This window comes from Anolis sagrei, chromosome 5, assembly GCF_037176765.1.
Source record: "Anolis sagrei isolate rAnoSag1 chromosome 5, rAnoSag1.mat, whole genome shotgun sequence".
In the NCBI taxonomy this organism is placed as follows: Eukaryota; Metazoa; Chordata; class Lepidosauria; order Squamata; family Dactyloidae; genus Anolis; species Anolis sagrei.
Window position 1 is genome coordinate 3,156,567 of NC_090025.1, and position 20,072 is coordinate 3,176,638.

Below are 20,072 nucleotides of genomic sequence, written 5' to 3' on the forward strand. Positions count from 1 at the left end.
TGCCCAAATATGAACACAGATGGAGTTTGGGATAAAGAGACCTTGACATTTGGGAGTTGTAGTTACTGGGATTTATAGTTCACCTACAATCAAAGAGCATTCTGAATCCCAATAATGACATAATTGGGGCATACTTCCCATACAGAACTCATATGAATGAAGTCGAACATAACCCCCCCCCCCCATTAGAGATAGTAACTTATAGTTTGCTAAGGGCAAGGACACCAGACTGGATAATAAGGGTTAAGCCTTGGCCAATTTGGTGTGTATCATTTAATCAAGGCTTTGTGCCCTATTTTCATATGTTTACAGCAGAAGGTAACCAATTTATTGCTGAAAATCATGCCACAAAAGTATTTGACTTTTCCCAGCTGAGGCACACCTGGGCTCCTGATGGCCCCCATCTCAAAAACATCAAAACATCATGTTTTACAACAAATCAACAGGAAAAGCAGTTCAATATATGGTAACGTTATGTAGTAATTGCAGTATTTACGAATTTAGCACCAAAACATTGCAATGTAGTGAAACAGCTGTGGATCCGGACGGGAGGCAGACTGCATTGGATAATACAGAACGTTGGATGAGTGAAGGTTGGATAAGCGAGACTCTGCTGTAAGTGCCTGCCTTGAAGGATGGGGTTGGACTGGATGGCCCCTGGGTGTCCCTCCCAACTCTTATGAATTTAGCACCCAAACATTGTATTGAAACTGCTGTGGATCTGGTCGGGAGGAAGACTGCATTGGATAATACACAACGTTGGATGAGCGAAGGTTGGATAAGTGAGACTCTCCTGTAAGTGCCTGCCTGGAAGGATGGGGTTGGACTGGATGGCCCCTGGGTGTCCCTCCCAACTCTTATGAATTTAGCACCCAAACATTGTATTGAAACTGCTGTGGATCTGGTCGGGAGGAAGACTGCATTGGATAATACACGACGTTGGATGAGCGAAGGTTGGATAAGCGAGACTCTCCTGTAAGTGCCTGCCTGGAAGGATGGGGTTGGACTGGATGGTCCCTGGGTGTCCCTCCCAACTCTTATGAATTTAGCACCCAAACATTGTATTGAAACTGCTGTGGATCTGGTCGGGAGGAGGACTGCATTGGATAATACACGACGTTGGATGAGCGAAGGTTGGATAAGCGAGACTCTCCTGTAAGTGCCTGCCTGGAAGGATGGGGTTGGACTGGATGGCCCCTGGGTGTCCCTCCCAACTCTTATGAATTTAGCACCCAAACATTGTATTGAAACTGCTGTGGATCTGGTCGGGAGGACTGCATTGGATAATACACGACGTTGGATGAGCGAAGGTTGGATAAGCGAGACTCTCCTGTAAGTGCCTGCCTGGAAGGATGGGGTTGGACTGGATGGCCCCTGGGTGTCCCTCCCAACTCTTATGAATTTAGCACCCAAACATTGTATTGAAACTGCTGTGGATCTGGTCGGGAGGAGGACTGCATTGGATAATACACGACGTTGGATGAGCGAAGGTTGGATAAGCGAGACTCTCCTGTAAGTGCCTGCCTGGAAGGATGGGGTTGGACTGGATGGCCCCTGGGTGTCCCTCCCAACTCTTATGAATTTAGCACCCAAACATTGTATTGAAACTGCTGTGGATCTGGTCGGGAGGACTGCATTGGATAATACACGACGTTGGATGAGCGAAGGTTGGATAAGCGAGACTCTCCTGTAAGTGCCTGCCTGGAAGGATGGGGTTGGACTGGATGGCCCCTGGGTGTCCCTCCCAACTCTTATGAATTTAGCACCCAAACATTGTATTGAAACTGCTGTGGATCTGGTCGGGAGGAGGACTGCATTGGATAATACACGACGTTGGATGAGCGAAGGTTGGATAAGCGAGACTCTCCTGTAAGTGCCTGCCTGGAAGGATGGGGTTGGACTGGATGGCCCCTGGGTGTCCCTCCCAACTCTTATGAATTTAGCACCCAAACATTGTATTGAAACTGCTGTGGATCTGGTCGGGAGGACTGCATTGGATAATACACGACGTTGGATGAGCGAAGGTTGGATAAGCGAGACTCTCCTGTAAGTGCCTGCCTGGAAGGATGGGGTTGGACTGGATGGCCCCTGGGTGTCCCTCCCAACTCTTATGAATTTAGCACCCAAACATTGTATTGAAACTGCTGTGGATCTGGTCGGGAGGAAGACTGCATTGGATAATACACAACGTTGGATGAGCGAAGGTTGGATAAGCGAGACTCTCCTGTAAGTGCCTGCCTGGAAGGATGGGGTTGGGCTGGATGGTCCCTGGGTGTCCCTTCCAACTCTTTATGATTATTCTAAATGGAACCAAGCGGTTGACAACAAAGCCACTCTCGGCCATAGAGCGCCTGCCAAAGAAGTGAATGGTTACTAAGGAGTTTGGGAAAATGACCCAATTTCACATCACAAAAGCAAACCAGGCAAAAAGGGCCTGCTTAGTGTTTTGGGAACGATTTGTGCTTGCTATTTTAGAATTGCAACTTTGGGGAGGGGGGGGGGGTGGATAGACATTGGAATTGCAAACAATAAGCGCTTCCTTGCGAGAGAGAGAGAGAGAGAGAGAGAGAGAGAGAGAGAGAGAGAGAAGGGCGCGGGACATAATGTGCTCCCCAGAATGAAAAACGTGGAAAGAAAAAAATCAATGAATGGTTCTGGATGGATTTCCCTCCCCAACTCAAAACCGTATTGAATACATCTCGGGGAGTTACTATAACAACCTTGGCTGGAGCCCATCTTCAAAGTTGGGCAGGGAAAAATACCGCAAACAAAAATGGGGAGAAAGATCGGCCTCGGCTTTAAAACGTTTGCGGGTATCGTGTAATAGACTAATCTGATCTCTTTTTTCGATAAGAATCATAGAATCATAGAATCATAGAATCAAAGAGTTGGAAGAGACCTCCTGGGCCATCCAGTCCAACCCCATTCTGCCAAGAAGCAGGAATATTGCATTCAAATCACCCCTGACAGATGGCCATCCAGCCTCTGCTTAAAAGCTTCCAAAGAAGGAGCCTCCACCACACTCCGGGGCAGAGAGTTCCACTGCTGAACGGCTCTCACAGTCAGGAAGTTCTTCCTCATGTTCAGATGGAATCTCCTCTCTTGTAGTTTGAAGCCATTGTTCCATTGCGTCCTAGTCTCCAAGGAAGCAGAAAACAAGCTTGCTCCCTCCTCCCTGTGGCTTCCTCTCACATATTTATACATGGCTATCATATCTCCTCTCAGCCTTCTCTTCTTCAGGCTAAACATGCCCAGTTCCCCAAGCCGCTCCTCATAGGGCTTGTTCTCCAGACCCTTGATCATTTTAGTCGCCCCTCCTCTGGACACATTCCAGCTTGTCAATATCTCTCTTGAATTGTGGTGCCAAGAATTGGACACAATATTCCAGATGTGGGCTAACCAAAGCAGAATAGAGCATGGGGAGCAGGACTTCCCTGGATCTAGACACTATGCTCCTATTGATGCAGGCCAAAATCCCATTGGCTTTTTTTGCCGCCACATCACATTCCTGGCTCATGTTTAACTTGTTGTCCACGAGGACTCCAAGATCTTTATATGAAGCATGCTCCCTCAGTCATCTCCAAATCCTGGAGCGGCTCTTATCTTTTCTTGCAATTGACACTATTTACAGGAGCAGAATAAAATATCTCTCTTGAATTGTGGTGCCCAGAATTGGACACAATACTCCAGATGTGATCTAACCAAAGCAGAATACAAGCTGGTAGATGCAGGGAATGCCGTGGATGTAGCGTACCTGGATTTCAGGAAGGCCTTCTTTGACAAGGTCCCCCATGACCTTCTGGCAAGGAAACTAGTCCAATGTGGACGAGGCAGAACTACGGTGAGGTGGATCTGGAATTGGTTAAATGGACGAACCCAGAGGGTGATTCTCCCCAAAGCTTCCTCTTCATCCTGGAAAGAAGTGACGAGTGGAGTGCCATCAGGAGGGTTCTGTCCTGAGCCCGGTCCTTCTCAGGATCTTCATCAATGACTTAGATCAGTGATTCTCAACCTGGGGTCCCCAGATGTTTTTGGCCTTCATCTCCCAGAAATCCTAACAGCTGGTAAACTGGCTGGGATTTCTGGGAGTTGTAGGCCAGAAACATCTGGGGACCCCAGGTTGAGAAGCACTGACTTAGATGAAGGGCTAGAAGGCAAGATCATCCAGTTTGCAGACGACACCAAATTGGGAGGGAGAGCCAATAGTCCAGAGGACAGGAGCAGGATTCAAAACGATCTTGACAGATTAGAGAGATGAAGGGCCAAAACTAACAAATTGAAGTTCAACGGGGACAAATGCAAGATACTCCACTTTGGCAGGAAAAACGAAATGCAAAGATACAGAATGGGGGACGATGCCGGGCTCAAGAGCAGTACGTGTGGAAAAGATCTTGGAGTCCTCGTGGACAACAAGTTAAACATGAGCCAACAATGTGATGTGGCGGCAAAAAAGGCCAATGGGATTTTGGCCTGCATCAAGAGGAGCCTAGTGTCTAGATCTAAGGAAGTCATGCTACCCATGCTCTATTCCGCTTTAGTTAGACCACACCTGGAATATTGTGTCCAATTCTGGGCACCACAATTCAAGAGAGATGTTGACAAACTGGAATGTGTCCAGAGGAGGGCGACTAAAATGATCAAGGGTCTGGAGAACAAGCCCGATCAAGATGGTAAGTTGAAACATTCACACCTAGCTCCAACAGACAAGAGTCCTTTGTCCCACCTTGGTCATTCCACAGATATATAAACCCTTTCTCCTAGTTTCCAACAGACCTCACTACCTCTGAGGATGCTTGCCATAGATGCAGGCGAAACGTCAGGAGAAAATGCCTCTAGACCATGGCCATATAGCTCGAAAAAACTACAACAACCCAGAAATGTTTACAGTGTTAAGAAGGAAGTCAACACAAGCCTTGTGTTTGTCAGCACCCACCAAGAAGAGTCAACATCTGGCTAGGAAACTGAGCCAGGATGGAAGACGTCTATCATTAATTTACAACTTTGGGATGACATCAGCAGAATATTCCTATAAAAGACTCAGTCTAATAATGCTCAAAGTGTGGCAGACCTGAGGAGTCTGTTCCACCCGCTATGCTCTGCTCCATGGGAAGGAGAGAGGTGGTGTACCTGTGGATAGTGGCAGATTTGCAAGGGAGCAGTCTGGTCACTTTGAGGCTTCTTTCTCAAAGGAAGAGGAAGAAGTGCGCTTTTGGAGTCTTGGATTTTTGTGCAGGGAGTCAGGTTCTGCTGTAGGGAAAACACAGGTCTGATCCTTGGCATTGTGCTTAGTGAAAGGATGCATTTTGGCGTTTTGAAGTTATGAAGTTTTGGAACTATGCATTGACAGGCTGCAGGAAAGCAGGGTCTGGCCTAACAGGTGCTTCTCCAAGTAGGGAGAAAAGGATATGGCAATATTTGGGTGCATGAGGATGAATGCATGTACATGTGTGTGAATCTATAATTCCGTGAGCCAATAAAACCATTAAATACGACGGCACTGAAATACTCCAGACACGACACAGCTTCCCATTATGTCTGCCTTATTCCATCTTCTTTCTGCTGGAAGGAGAAGATTCCCTTTTTTAATCATAAACGACGTCTATCATTAATTTACAACTTTGGGACGACATCAGCAGAATATTCCTATAAAAGACTCAGTCTAATAATGCTCAAAGTGTGGCAGACCTGAGGAGTCTGTTCCACCCGCTATGCTCCGCTCCATGGGAAGGAGAGAGGTAGTGTACCTATGGAGAGACTTTTTTTGTGTGTCAGGAGCGACCTGAGAAACTGCAAGTTGCTCCTGTTGTGAGAGAATTGGCCGTCTGCAAGGACGTTGCCCAGGAGAGACTGAAAGAGCCCGAAAAAACCTACAACAACCCAGTGATTCCGGCCATGAAAGCCTTCGACAATAAATCTAAGGAAATATCACATGGATTAAATTAGCTTCTCAATAAAGATCTGCTGATCTCACTATGTGACAAAATTTGGGGAAAAAATCTGTTCCTGATTGGAAGGTGTTATTTCCTGTTTAATTGTGTAATCCTTACTTTGAAAGTAGTTGTTTTACTACAGAAACTTCGTTTTTTGTGGCTGAAACTATGTTGAATTGGTTCAGACTCTATGATGATAGATATTCATTGGAAAAGTAGAGCCGAATGTGCTCTCGCAGGATGATGTCCCTCCCGCAAAGTTTTGGCAGTTTAATAAACTTTCCGCATGTTTTCATGCTAGAACCAATTAGGAAGTGGCATTTATAACCCAGGAACAAGGAAATGTGTTGCATGGTGTCTTCAGCTTCTTTACCAGCGATTACAAGCCTAATTTTAAATACAGCCCTCGTCTCACACCTGCCAGGCTGTAAGACACAGCCTCCGCCCACAGCGAGGAAAGGCAAACTGGATCAGCCCCGAAGGAAAGTTCAAAGTTTTTTGCAGCTACAGAAAAAGGAAGGGAGGTGTTGCTCTGAAAATGCATCTGCAGAGTGGGAGGTTTGGATCAGCAGGTGCTCCCGGGAGAAAGACGTGGACCAATGTGGACACATTGCAGGAAGAGAGATTCCACCCAAACATTGGGAAGAACTTATCGTAGAATCCTAGAGTTGGAAAAGACCCCAAGGGGACATCCAGTCCAACCCTCTTCAGCAAAGCAGGGAAAGACCTATCCAAGCCCTCTCGGCAGCTTAGAGATGGTAGAACAGAAGCTCTCCGAAGCTCTAGGTGCCCTTATCGCCTATTACAGGGAAAACCAGCGGATCCCTAATCCATCTAAAACACAGACATGTGCTTTTCACCTCAAGAACAGTCAAGCATCCTGAGCTCTGAGGATTATTACCTGGAAAGGAATCCCACAGGAGCATTGCAGCGCACCCAAGTACCTGGGAGTCACTCTGGACCATGCTCTGACCTACAAGAAGCACTGCCTGGACATCAAGCAAAAGGTGGATGCTAGAAACAATATCATACGAAAGCTGACTGGCACAACCTGGGGATCACAACCAGACACAGTGAAGACATCTGCCCTTGCGCTGTGCTACTCTGCTGCTGAGTACGCATGCCCAGTGTGGAACACATCTCACCATGCTCAAACAGTGGATGTGGCTCTTAATGAGACATGCTGCATTATCACGGGGTGTCTGCGCCCTCCACCACTGGAGAAATTACACTGCTTAGCCGGTATTGCACCACCTGACATCTGCCGGGAAGTAGCAGCCAATAGTGAAAGGATCAAGGCAGAGACATCTCCAGCTCATCCCCTGTTTGGGTATCAGCCAGCACGTCAACGACTTAAATCTAGAAATAGTTTCCCAAGATCTACAGAGACACTCTCTCGAATACCCCAGCAAGTAAGAGTCCAAAAGTGGCAGGCTCAAACCCAGAACCTCAACCAATGGCTGATACCCAATGAGAGACTCCCCCCTGGGCACTCAGAAGACTGGGCGACTTGGAAGGCGTTGAACAGACTGCGCTCTGGCACCACGAAATGCAGAGCCAACCTTCAGAAATGGGGCCACAAAGTGGAGTCCACGACATGCGAATGTGGAGAATTGCCAACCACTGACCACCTGCTGCAATGCAACCTGAGCCCTGCCACATGCACAAGGGAGGACCTTCTTGCAGCAACACCAGAAGCACTCCAAGTGGCCAGATACTGGTCAAAGGACATTTAATCAACTATCAAACTTGCAAATCTTGTATTTTGTCTGTTTGTTAAAAATTTGTTTAAAATGTAATACACTTGTCTGGTTGATACTGACACGATAAATAAATAAAAATAACCCTTCTGGTTCCTGACTTATAATGGACTGTCTTATTTTACCTTGCTCAACTGACTGTTTTGTGGACATTTCCTTATGACTTGTTTGAATGCTTTTTACCTTTTTGGCTATTGCTGTATTAATCCCCAATAAACTGCTTTGCTATAAAGAATTGTGGGAGTTGAAGTCCAAAACACCTGGAGGGAGGGCCCAAGTTGCTCCTGCTCGATCGATAAGGAACATGGCCGAGAAAGCGCCAAAGAAACGATCCTGATCTCGCATCCTCCCTTTCCCTGGCTGTGGATTTATTTATTTGTCGTGTCAGAGCAATCAGTCAATTGTATTACATTTCTAACAGAACAAAACAAACAAACAGACAAAACACAAAGTTTGCAGGCTTGGTAGTGGATTAAATGTCCTTTGACCAGTCTCTGGCCCCGTGGAGTGCCTCTGGTGTTGCTGCAAGAAGGTCCTCCATTGTCCATGTGCCAGGGCTCAAGGTGCATTGCAGCAGGTGGTCAGTGGTTGGCTCTTCTCCACACTTGCCTGTCGTGGATTCCACTTTGTAACCCCATTTCTTAAGATTGGCTCTGCATCCCGTGGTGCCAGAGCACAGTCTGTTCAGCGCCTTCCAAGTCTTCTGTGTGCCCAGGGGGGAGTCTCTCATTGGGTATCAGCCATTGGTTGAGGTTCTGGGTTTGAGCCTGCCACTTTTGGACTCTCGCTTGCTGAGGTGTTCCAGTGAGTGTCCCTGTAGTTCTTAGAAAACTATTTCTTGATTTAAGTCATTGACGAGCTGGCTGATACCCAAATAGGGGATGAGCTGGAGATGTCACTGCCTTGGTCCTTTCACTATTGGCTGCTACTTCCTGGCGGATGTCAGGTGGTGCGATACCGGCTAAGCAGTATAATTTCTCCAGTGGTATAGGTCGCAGACACCCCGTGATAATACGGCATGTCTCATTAAGAGCCACATCCACTGTTTTAGTGTGGTGAGATGTGTTCCACACTGGGCATGCGTACTCAGCAGCAGAGTAGCACAGCGCAAGGGCAGATGTCTTCACTGTGTCTGGTTGTGATCCCCAGGTTGTGCCAGTCAGCTTTCGTATGATATTGTTTCTAGCGCCCACTTTTTGCTTGATGTTCAGGCAGTGCTTCTTGTAGGTCAGAGCACGGTCCAGGGTGACTCCTCCCAGGGATTTGGGTGCGCTGCAATGCTCCAGTGGGATTCCTTCCCAGGTCATCCTCAGAGCTCGGGATGCTTATCCTGGCTGTGGATGATGGAGGTTGCATTCCTTGGTCTTTGCAGAATCTTCCCTCTCAACCCAGAAGCCAGCTCTGCCTTCCTTTGCCCTCCTTGGGCTGAAGTCTTGGCAGTTTATGTGCTGCGAGGGGCAATTAAGACGGAATGCCATACTTAGAGCCGACCTTAATTAATGCCAGAGCATCGCCTTGGAGAGGCAAGAGCATGAGCCAAGTGCGGTGGCAGGCCCTTGAAGCAGTTTGGGAGAGAAGGAGAACACAAACAGGCATTTTCCTCAATTCACTAAATGCTTGGAAATGGGCTTTGCACTGACCAGTACCATTATTTTTATTTTTAGCTTATGCTTTTGTAGGCCTTGACCTCAAGATGTTCCGAATCATATTTGAGGAATCTCTTCTCTTGCCATGTGTTTGCGTTAATTGTACTTTATTTCATTCTGTGTTGGAAGCTGCTTTGGAAATGAAGTTCAACGGGGACAAATGCAAGTGACTCCACTTAGGCAGAAAAAACGAAATGCAAAGACACAGAATGGGGGACGATGAGGCCAGGACATGTGAAAAAGACCTTGGAGTCCTTGTGGACAACAAGTTAAACATGCGCCAGGAATGTGATGTGGCGGCAAAAAAAGCCAATGGGATTTTGGCCTGCATCAAGAGGAGCCTAGTGTCCAGATCTAGGGAAGTCCTGCTCCCCATGCTCTATTCCGCTTTGGTTAGACCACACCGGGAATATTGTGTCCAATTCTGGGCACCACAATTGAGGAGAGAATGTGTCCAGAGGAGGGCGACTAAAATGATCAAGGGTCTGGAGAACAAGCCCTATGAGGAGCGGCTTAAGGAGCTGGGCATGTTTAGCCTGAAGAAGAGAAGGCTGAGAGGAGACATAATGAGAGCCATGTATAAATATGTGAGAGGAAGCCACAGGGAGGAGGAGGGAGCAAGCTTGCTTTCTGCTTCCCTGGAGACTAGGACGAGGAACAATGGCTTCAAACTACAAGAGAGGAGATTCCATCTGAACATGAGGAAGAACTTCCTGACTGTGAGAGCCGTTCAGCAGTGGAACTCTCTGCCCCGGAGTGTGGTGGAGGCTCCTTCTTTGGAAGCTTTTAAACAGAGGCTGGATGGCCATCTGTCAGGGGTGATTTGAATGTGATTTTCCTGCTTCTTGGCAGAATGGGGTTGGACTGGATGGTCCAGGAGGTTTCTTCCAACTCTAGGATGAACTTCCTGACTGTTAGAGCCGTTCAGCAGTGGAACTCTCTGCCCCGGAGTGGGGTGGAGGCTCCTCCTTTGGAGGCTTTGAAACAGAGGCTGGATGGCCATCTGTCAGGGTGATTTGAATGCAATATTCCTGCTTCTTGGCAGAATGGGGTTGGACTGGATGGTCCAGGAGGTTTCTTCCAACTCTAGGATGAACTTCCTGACTGTGAGAGCTGTTCAGCAGTGGAACTCTCTGCCCCGGAGTGGGGTGGAGGCTCCTCCTTTGGAGGCTTTTAAACAGAGGCTGGATGGCCATCTGCCAGGGGTGCTTTGAATACAATATTCCTGCTTCTTGGCAGAATGGGGTTGGACTGGATGGCCCAGGAGGTCTCTTCCAACTCTTTGATTCTAGGATTCTATGAAAGGTCTCATGTCAGGAGAAAGGCAAGATATATATCAAATTGCATTAAGATAAATAAACAAACACTCGATTCACCACAGTGGCCAGGACAAGATTTTCCTTGGAAAAAGGGAAATGCCAAGTATTACTGCTATTCAAAGGGCTTTTTAGGTGATTCCAACTGAAGTAGAGTCTTGCTTATCCAACCTTAGCTCATCCAACATTCTGTATTATCCAACGCAGTCTGCCACCTGCCCGCATCCACAGCTGTTTCAATATATTGCGATGTTTTGGTGCTAAATTAGTAAATACAATAACTACGACATAACCTTACCATGTATTGAACTGCTTTTTCTGTCGATTTGTTGTGAAACGTGATTGTTTTGGTGCTTAATTTGTAAAATCATCATGCAATTTGACATTTAAACAGGCTTTTCTTTAATCCCTCCTTATTATCCAACATTTTTGTTTATCCAACATTCTGCGGGCCCATTTATGTTGGATAAGCGAGACTCCACTGTAGAGGTTTTGAACAATTCTATGTTTAATTCTAATTTAACGCTAAAAGGTTTTAAATTGTATTGTTTTTAGGATTGTGAGCCACTTTTGGATCTCGTTTATGAGAGAAATGCAGGGTATAAATCAGGCATGGGTCAACTTTGGCCCTCCCTCCAGGTGTTTTGGACTTCAACGCCCACAATTCCTAAGAGCCGGTAGGTTGTTAGAAATTGTAGGAGTTGGAGTCCAAAGCACCAGGAGGAGGAGATGAAGAAGGAGAAGATGGAGAACAAAAAGAAGGAGGGGGACAAGAAGAAGCAGAAGGAGAAGATGGAGTAGGAAAAGGGAAAGGAGGAAGAATACAAGAAGAAGAAAGAGGAAGAAGAGAAGGAGGAAGACGAGAAGAAGGGGAAGGAGAAGATGGAGAAGGGAAATGAAAAGGCAAAAGGCAAAAGAATACAAGAAGAAAAAAGAGGAAGAAGAGAAGGAGGAGGAGGACGAGAAGAAAGAGGAAGAGGAGGAGGAGGAGGACAAGAAGAAGAGGAAGAAGGACCAGAAGGAGAAGATGGCAAAGGAAAAGGAGGAGGAGGAGGGGAAGGGGGAAGGGGAAGGAGGAAGATAAGGAGGAGAATGAGAAGAAGATGGAGAAGGAAAAGGAGGGATACAAGAAGGAGGAGGAGGAGGAGGACAAGAAGGAGGAGGAGAAGAAAGAGAAGGAAAAGGACAAGAACAAAGGGAAGGAAGGGAAGGGGGAAAGGAGAAGATGGAAAAGGAAAAGGAGGAGAAAGGGGAGAAGGGAAAGGAGAAGGAAGACAACAAGGACAAGAAGGAGAAGTTGGAGAAGAAAAAGGAAAAGGAGGAGAAGAGGAAGAAGGAAAAAGAAGAAGGAGAATAATAAGAGGGAAAAGGAGGAGGAGGAAGACAATAAGAAGGAGAAGGTCGAGAAGGAAAGAGAATAGGAGGAGGAGAAGGGGAGGACAAGAAGAAGGGGAAGAAGGGGAAGGAGGAGAAGGAAAAAGAAAAAGAGGATAAGGGGAAGAAGGAAAAGCAGAATGAAAAGAAAAATAGAAGGAAAAGGAGGACGAGGAGGAGAAGATTGAAAAAGGAGGAGGAAGAGGACAAGAAGAAGGGGAAGAGGGAGAAAGAAGGGAAGGAGGGGAAGGAGAACAAAAAGGAAAAGAAGGAAGAATACAAGAAGAAGAAAGAGGAAGAAGAAAAGGAGGAGGAGGACAAGAAGGAGGAGGAGGAGGAGGTGGTGGTGGAGGACAAGAAGAAGGGGAAGGTGGAATGGAAGGAGAAGATGGCGAAGGAAAAGGAGGAGGAGGAGGGGGAAGGAGAAGGAGGAAGACAAGGAGGAGAATGAGAAGATGGAGGAGAAGAAGAAAGAGAAGGAAAAAGACAAAAACAAAGTGAAGGAAGGAGGAAGGAGGAGAAGAAAAAAGGAGAAGTAGGAGGAGGAGGGGGGGAAGAAGGAGAATAATGAGAGGGAAAAGGAGGAGGAAGACAAGAAGAAGGAGAAGATAAAGAAAGAAAGAGAGTAGGAGGAGAAGGGGAGGACAAGAAGAAGGGGAAGAAGGGGAAGGAGGAGAAGGAAAAAGAAAAGGAGGAGAAGGGGAAGAAGGAAAAGCAGAATGAAGAGAAAAAATAGAAGGAAAAGTAGGACAAGGAGGAGAAGATGGAGGAGAAGGAGGAAGAAGACAAGAAGAAGGGAAAGAGGGAGAAAGAGGAGAAGGAGGGGAAGGAGAAGATGGAGAAGGAAAAGGAAAAGGAGAAGGAGGAGAAGGAGGGGAAAGAGATAAAAAGAGAAGGAAAAGGAGGAGAAGGGGAGGACAAGAAGAAGGGGAAGGAGGAGAAGGAGAAAGAAAAGGAGGGGAAAGGGAAGAAGGAAAAGCAGAATGAAGAGAAAAATAAAAGGAAAAGGGGGACAAGGAGGAGAAGATGGAGGAGAAGGAGGAAGAAGACAAGAAGAAGGGGAAGAGGGAGAAAGAGGAGAAGGAGGGGAAGGAGAAGATGGAGAAGGAAAAGAAGGAGGAGGAAGAGAAGGAGGGGAAAGGAAAAGAGATAAAAAGAGAAGGAAAAGGAGGAGAAGTGATCTTCTGTGAACTAATCCACCTTTTTGGACAGTTTCCAGGGCTCTCTGGCCAGGCCATGCTCTCCTCTGTCTTTCTAATGGCTCCTTCTGGCAGCTCACGCTCTCGGAAATTGATTTCCGATCCGACCAGAGCTTGTGTTTGATCAACCGTGTCATCATCTCTGGTTTTATGGCTTGCGAGCAGCAGCTTCATTTGCTGCAGTCCTTGCAGGCGGGCGGGCGGCCAAAGCGGCTCCCCGGGACCCTTCCACCGTCTCCGTGAACTCAAATTAAGGCCATCCATTGCGAACGCAGCCAAACGGGCAGCGGTCCAGCCTCTTGAGTGGGCTCTCAAGCCTTCCCACAAAAGCGTCCGGAGACAACGTGGGAGGCCGGTCCATCGCAGAAAGGAACAGCAAAGAACGCTTTCACTGTCATCTCTTCCAAGACCAAAGGGCAGATTTGGCAGGGTTTATGCAAAGTAAGTTGCACCAAGAGCCAGAAAACAGGTGAGAATGACATACAGGGGGAAAATAAAACCCTGTTGCAGAGTCCGAACCTGGGCAAACACCTGCAGGTGCATCCCTGGACACACAAAGGATGTTGGGAAGATTTCCCCCCAAAACCAAATCAAATTCATATACAATATTTTTCACATGCAAAACTGTCTAATATCCCAAAGGACGACCACCTCACCCGCCTCATAGGAAACCTGCTACAAAACAGGAGCTTTTTTGTTGAGTTCCAGGGCCAGAGAAGCAGATGGCGGAAACAGAAGAACGGCCTGCCTCAGGGGAGCGTGCTTGCTCCATCCATGTTCAACATCTACACACATGACCAGCCACTGCCAGAAGGGACAGAGAGTTTCATCTATGCTGATGATCGTGCCATCACCACTCAAGGAAATCAGCTACCGAACAGGAGCTTTTTTTGTTGAGTTCCAGGGCCAGAGAAGCAGATGGCGGAAACAGAAGAACGGCCTGCTTCAGGGAACCATGCTTGCTCAATCAATGTTCAACATCTACACAAGTAACCAGCCACTGCCAGAAGGGACAGAGAGCTCCATCTATGCTGACGATCATGCCATCACCACTCAAGCAGGGAGCTTTGAGATGGTAGAACAGAAGCTCTCCGAAGCTCTAGGTGCTCTTACTGCCTACTACAGGGAAAACCAGCTGATCCCCAACCCATCTAAAACACAGACATGTGCTTTTCATCTCAAGAACAGAGAAGCATCCCGAGCTCTGAGGATCATTACCTGGGAAGGAATCCCACTGGAACATTGCAGCGCACCCAAATACCTGGGAGTCACTCTGGACCGTACTCTGACCTACAAGAAGCACTGCTGAACATCAAGCAAAAAGTAGGTGCTAGAAACAATATCATACGAAAGCTTACTGGCACAACCTGGGGATCACAACCAGACACAGTGAAGACATCTGCCCTTGCGCTGTGCTACTCTGCTGCTGAGTACACATGCCCAGTGTGGAACACATCTCACCACGCTAAAACAGTGGATGGGGCTCTTAATGAGACATGTCGCATTATCACAGGGTGTCTGTGCCCTACACCACGGGAGAAATTACACTGCTTAGCCGGTACTGCACCACCTGACATCCGCCGGGAAGTAGCAGCCAATAGTGAAAGGACCAAGGCAGAGACATCTCCAGTGCAACCCCTGTTTGGGTATCAGCCAGCATGTCAAGGACTTAAATAAAAAAATAGTTTTCTAAGATCTACAGAGACACTCGCTTGAACACACCAGCAAGCGAGAGTCCAAAAGTGGCAGGCTCAAACCCAGAACCTCAACCCATGGCTGATACCAAAAGAGAGACTCCCCCCTGGGCACACAGAAGACGGGGCGACTTGGAAGGCGCTGAACAGACTGCGCTCGGGCACCACGAGATGCAGAGCCAACCTCAAGAAATGGGGCCACAAAGTGGAATCCACGACATGCGAGTGGGGAGAAGAGCAAACCACTGACCACCTGCAGCAATGCAACCTGCATGCACAAGGGAGGACCTTCTTGCAGCAACACCAGAGGCACTCCAAGTGGTCAGCTACTAGTCAAAGGACATTTCATCAACTACCAAGCTTGCAAACTTTGTGTTTTGTCTGTTTGTTTGTTTTGTTAAAAATGTAACACAACTGTCTGCTTGCTCCTGACACGATAAATAAATACATGCAAAACAATTGTATAAACGGAGCAGCCACGACTAGGAATTAAATTAAATTTCTTTGCAAAGCTTTAAAGCGATTGCCCACTTGAAATTCCTTCAGAGAAGTTACTTTCCAAAGCCATGGCTGTTCTGCATGGCATTCGGTGGAGAAATTGATGTTTACCTATCTCCAAACTGTTTGTAGATTGTTTTTTTTTAATCCTTTGGGATGTTTTTATCCTTGGGATCACCGAATTATAGACTCAGAAGAGACCCCAAGGGCCATCCAGTCCAGTCCCATTCTGCTACAGGGAGACACAATCCAAACCCTCCCCACAGGTGGCCATCCAGCTTTCTCTGAGGGTTTTTCAATCAGAGGTTGGATGGCCATCTGTTGGGAGGGATCGGATTGTGTCTTCCTGCATGACAGAAAGAAGGGGTTGGACTGGATGGCCCTTGGAGACTCTTCCGATTCTAGGATCCTACAATTTTATTGAAAACAAACCCAGGTTTCCAAGAAGGTATAAGAAAATGTTGACCATTTCCGCTCCCTTGGCAGTCACCTCTCCACCAAAGTCAACATTGACACCGAAATACAACACCGCCTGAGCTCTGCGAGTGCAGCATTTTCCCGAATGAAGCAGAGAGTGTTTGAGGACCGGGACATCCGTAGGGAGACCAAGGGGCTTGTCTATAAAGCTATTGTCCTCCAAACCCTGCTTTATGCCTGTGAGACGTGGACTGTCTACAGATGTCAACATTGACACTGAAATACAACACCACCTGAGCTCTGCGAGCACAGCATTTTTCCAAATGAAGCAGAGAGTGTTTGAGGACCAGGACATCCGTAGGGAGACCAAGGGGCTTGTCTATAAAGCTATTGTCCTCCCAACCCTGCTTTATGCCTGTGAGACGTGGACTGTCTACAGATGTCAACATTGACACTGAAATACAACACCACCTGAGCTCTGCGAGCGCAGCATTTTTCCAAATGAAGCAGAGAGTGTCTGAGGACCGGGACATCCATAGGGATACCAAGGTGCTTGTCTATAAAGCTATTGTCCTCCAAACCCTGCTTTATGCCTGTGAGACGTGGACTGTCTACAGATGTCAACATTGACACTGAAATACAACACCACCTGAGCTCTGCGAGCGCAGCATTTTTCCAAATGAAGCAGAGAGTGTTTGAGGACTGGGACATCCGTAGGGATACCAAGGTGCTTGTCTATAAAGCTATTGTCCTCCCAACCCTGCTCTATGCCTGCGAAACGTGGACTGTCTACAGACGTCACATGCAACTCCTGGAACGATTCCATCAGCGCTGCCTCCGGAAAATCCTGCAAATCTCTTGGGAAGACAAGCGGACAAACGTCAGCGTGCTGGAAGAAGCAAAGACCACCAGCATTGAAGCGATGGTCCTCCGCCATCCACTCCACTGGACCGGCCACGTTGTCCGGATGCCTGACCACCGTCTCCCAAAGCAGTTGCTCTACTCTGAACTCAAGAACGGAAAACGGAATGTTGGTGGGCAGGAAAAGAGATTGAAAGATGGGCTCAAAGCCAACCTTAAAATCTCTGGCATTGACACTAAGAACTGGGAAGCCCTGGTCCTTGAGCGCTCCAGCTGGAGGTCAGCTGTGACCAGCAGTGCTGCAGAATTTGAAGAGGCACAAGTGGAGGGTGAAAGAGAGAAACGTGCCAGAAGGTCCCCAACTGGGACCGCCTTCCACCTGGAAACCAATGCCCTCACTGTGGGAGAAGATGCAGATCAAGAGTAGGGCTCCACAGCCACCTACAAACCCACAAAAATAGTAATCAAGGAAGACCATCTTACTCGTCCAACGAGGGATCGCCTAAGAAGAAGATAAGAAGAGGAGGAGGTGTTCCTCCTGCAGGTGCCTCACCTTTGTGACGAAGAGGGTGCGCGGGTCAATGATGTCCAGGAAGTGCCGTAATCGCCCGTAAAATGATGTCTGTGGAGCAAATAATAAATAAGCTTTATTTTTAACTCGCCCTCTCTCCCCAGAACGAAAACGAAACGAAAACGAAAAATGGCAAACATTCAAGGAGAAAAAGGCCCAAACCCATCAGCCACGCATGCAGCCGGACACGTAGCATCATAGAACAATAGAGTTAGAAGATACCACATGGGCTATCTAGTCCAACCCCCTTCTGCTGGGCATGTTTAGCCTGAAGAAGAGAAGGCTGAGAGGAGATATGATAGCCATGTATAAATATGTGAGAGGAAGCCACAGGGAGGAGGAGGGAGCAAGCTTCCTTTCTGCTTCCATGGAGACTAGGATGCAATGGAACAATGGCTTCAAACTACAAGAGAGGAGATTCCATCTGAACATGAGGAAGAACTTCCTGACTGTGAGAGCCGTTCAGCAGTGGAACTCTCTGCCCCGGAGTGTGGTGGAGGCTCCTTCTTTGGAAGCTTTTAAGCAGAGGCTGGATGGCCATTTGTCAGGGGTGCTTGGAATGCAATATTCCTGCTTCTTGGCAGAATGGGGTTGGACTGGATGGCCCATGAGGTCTCTTCCAACTCTTTGATTCTATGATTCTATGATTCTATGCAGTGCAGGGGAAGCACCATGAAAGCACCCCCGAGAGATGGCCATCCAGCCTCTGCTGAGAAGCCTCCAAGGAAGGAGCTTCCACCACACCCTGAGGCAGAGAGTTCCACTGCTGAACAGCCAGGAAGCTCTTCCTCATGTTCAGGTGGAAATTAACATTCCTGTCGCAACCCAGAGCAAGAAACGAGACCATAAGACAGTGGTTCTCAACCTTGCTAATGCCGTGACCCCTTAATACAGTTCCTTATGTTGTGGTGACCCCCAACCATACTATTGTTTTCGTTGCTACTTGGTAGCTGTCATTTTACTACTGTTATAAATCGTAATGTAAATATCCGATATGCAGGATGTATTTTCATTCACTGAACCATATTGAACACAAACTACAAGAGAGGAGATTCCATCTGAACATTGGGAAGAACTTCCTGACTGTGAGAGCCGTTCAGCAGTGGAACTCTCTGCCCCGGAGGGAGTGTGGTGGAGGCTCCTTCTTTGGAAGCTTTTAAACAGAGGCTGGATGGCCATCTGTCAGGGGTGATTTGAATGCAATATTCCTGCTTCTTGGCAGAATGGGGCTGGACTGGATGGCCCATGAGGTCTCTTCCAACTCTTTGATTCTATGATTCTATGATTCTATGAAATACCCAATATGCCCAAATGTGAATGCTAGTGGGGTTGGGGGAGGATTGATTTTGTAATTTGGGAGTTGTTGTTGCTGGGATTTATAGTTCACCTATAATCAAGGAGCATTCTGAACTCCACCAGAGATGGATTTGAACCGAACTTGGCACACAAAGCTCCCAATACCAACAGAAAACACTGGAAGGGTTTGGTGGGCATTGACCTTGAGTTTGGGAGTTGTAGTTCACCTATATACAGAGGAGTGCTGTGGATTCACGCAACGATGGATCTGAACCAAACTTGGCACGAATACTCAATATGCCCAAATGTGAACACCGGTGGAGTCTGGGGAAATAGACCTTGACATTTGGGAGTTGTAGTTGTTGGGATTTATAGTTCACCAACAATCAAAGAGCATTCTGAACTCAACCAACAAGAGAATTGGATCAAACTTCCCACACAGAATCCCAATGACCAACAGAAAATACTATGTTATCTGATGCTCTTTGGTGACCCCTTTGACACCCCCCCATGACCCCCTCAGGGGTCCCGACCCCCAGGTTGAGAAACGCTGCCATAAGATAACAATCCACCACACTTGACTGTGGGAAAAAACAATCCCTTTTTATTGTTGAAAAATGGTTATAAAATAGAGGAAAATGCAAAGTCAAAAAGCCACAGTAAAATTCAGCAGTCAGGAATATCCATGAACTAGGTCAAAATTCCAAAAGCAACACTGTAAAAACCTGGAACCTGTTAGCAAATTACTAACTGTACTTGGAGCACTAGAAGCCTCTTGGGATGTAGGCCACAAGAAACAGGGAACTCTGCCAAGGTAATGTCTCAGTCTAAACGATGCCTGATCTAACGAGACAACCTGGCGAGAGGCACTTAAAACTGAAGAAACTGTTTCGTGACACGCCTCCAGGCTTTGAAGCCTGTGCCTCACCTTCCTTTAATCTGCTTGACCTTCGCAGACTCTGCGATTCACTCCTGTTTTTCCAAATCTGTCCTTTCCTATCCTCATTAAGGAAGCCAGGTGTTAACTCCTCTGAAGAGCTATCACCACTTGGCTCTGCAACTGTTTCATGACACGCCTCCAGGCTTTGAAGCCTGTGTTTCCTTCTCCCTTAATCTGCTTGACCTTCGCAGACACTGCGATTCACTCCTGTTTTTCCAAATCTGTCCTTTCCTATCCTCATTAAGGAAGCCAGGTGTTAACTCCTCTGAAGAGCTATCACCACTTGGCTCTGCAACTGTTTCGTGACACGCCTCCAGGCTTTGAAGCCTGTGTTTCCTTCTCCCTTAATCTGCTTGACCTTCGCAGACTCTGCGATTCACTCCTGTTTTTCCAAATCTGTCCTTTCCTATCCTCATTAAGGAAGCCAGGTGTTAACTCCTCTGAAGAGCTATCACCACTTGGCTCTGCAACTGTTTCATGACACGCCTCCAGGCTTTGAAGTCTGTGCTTCCTTTTCCCTTAATCTGCTTGACCTTCGCAGACTCTGCGATTCACTCCTGTTTTTCCAAA

The 20,072-nt window shown here is 47.3% G+C and overlaps 1 protein-coding gene across 2 annotated transcripts in view; it reads right to left on the reverse strand.

The window, feature by feature from the left end:
* SFXN5 (sideroflexin 5) overlaps window positions 1–20,072 on the reverse strand; it is a 160,596-nt gene that overhangs the window by 122,899 nt on the left and 17,625 nt on the right. For both annotated transcript variants that reach the window (XM_067468440.1, XM_067468441.1), the window contains exon 2: window positions 17,249–17,317. In XM_067468440.1, the coding sequence (XP_067324541.1) occupies window positions 17,249–17,317 (69 nt within the window). The remainder of the gene's footprint in view (window positions 1–17,248; window positions 17,318–20,072) is intronic.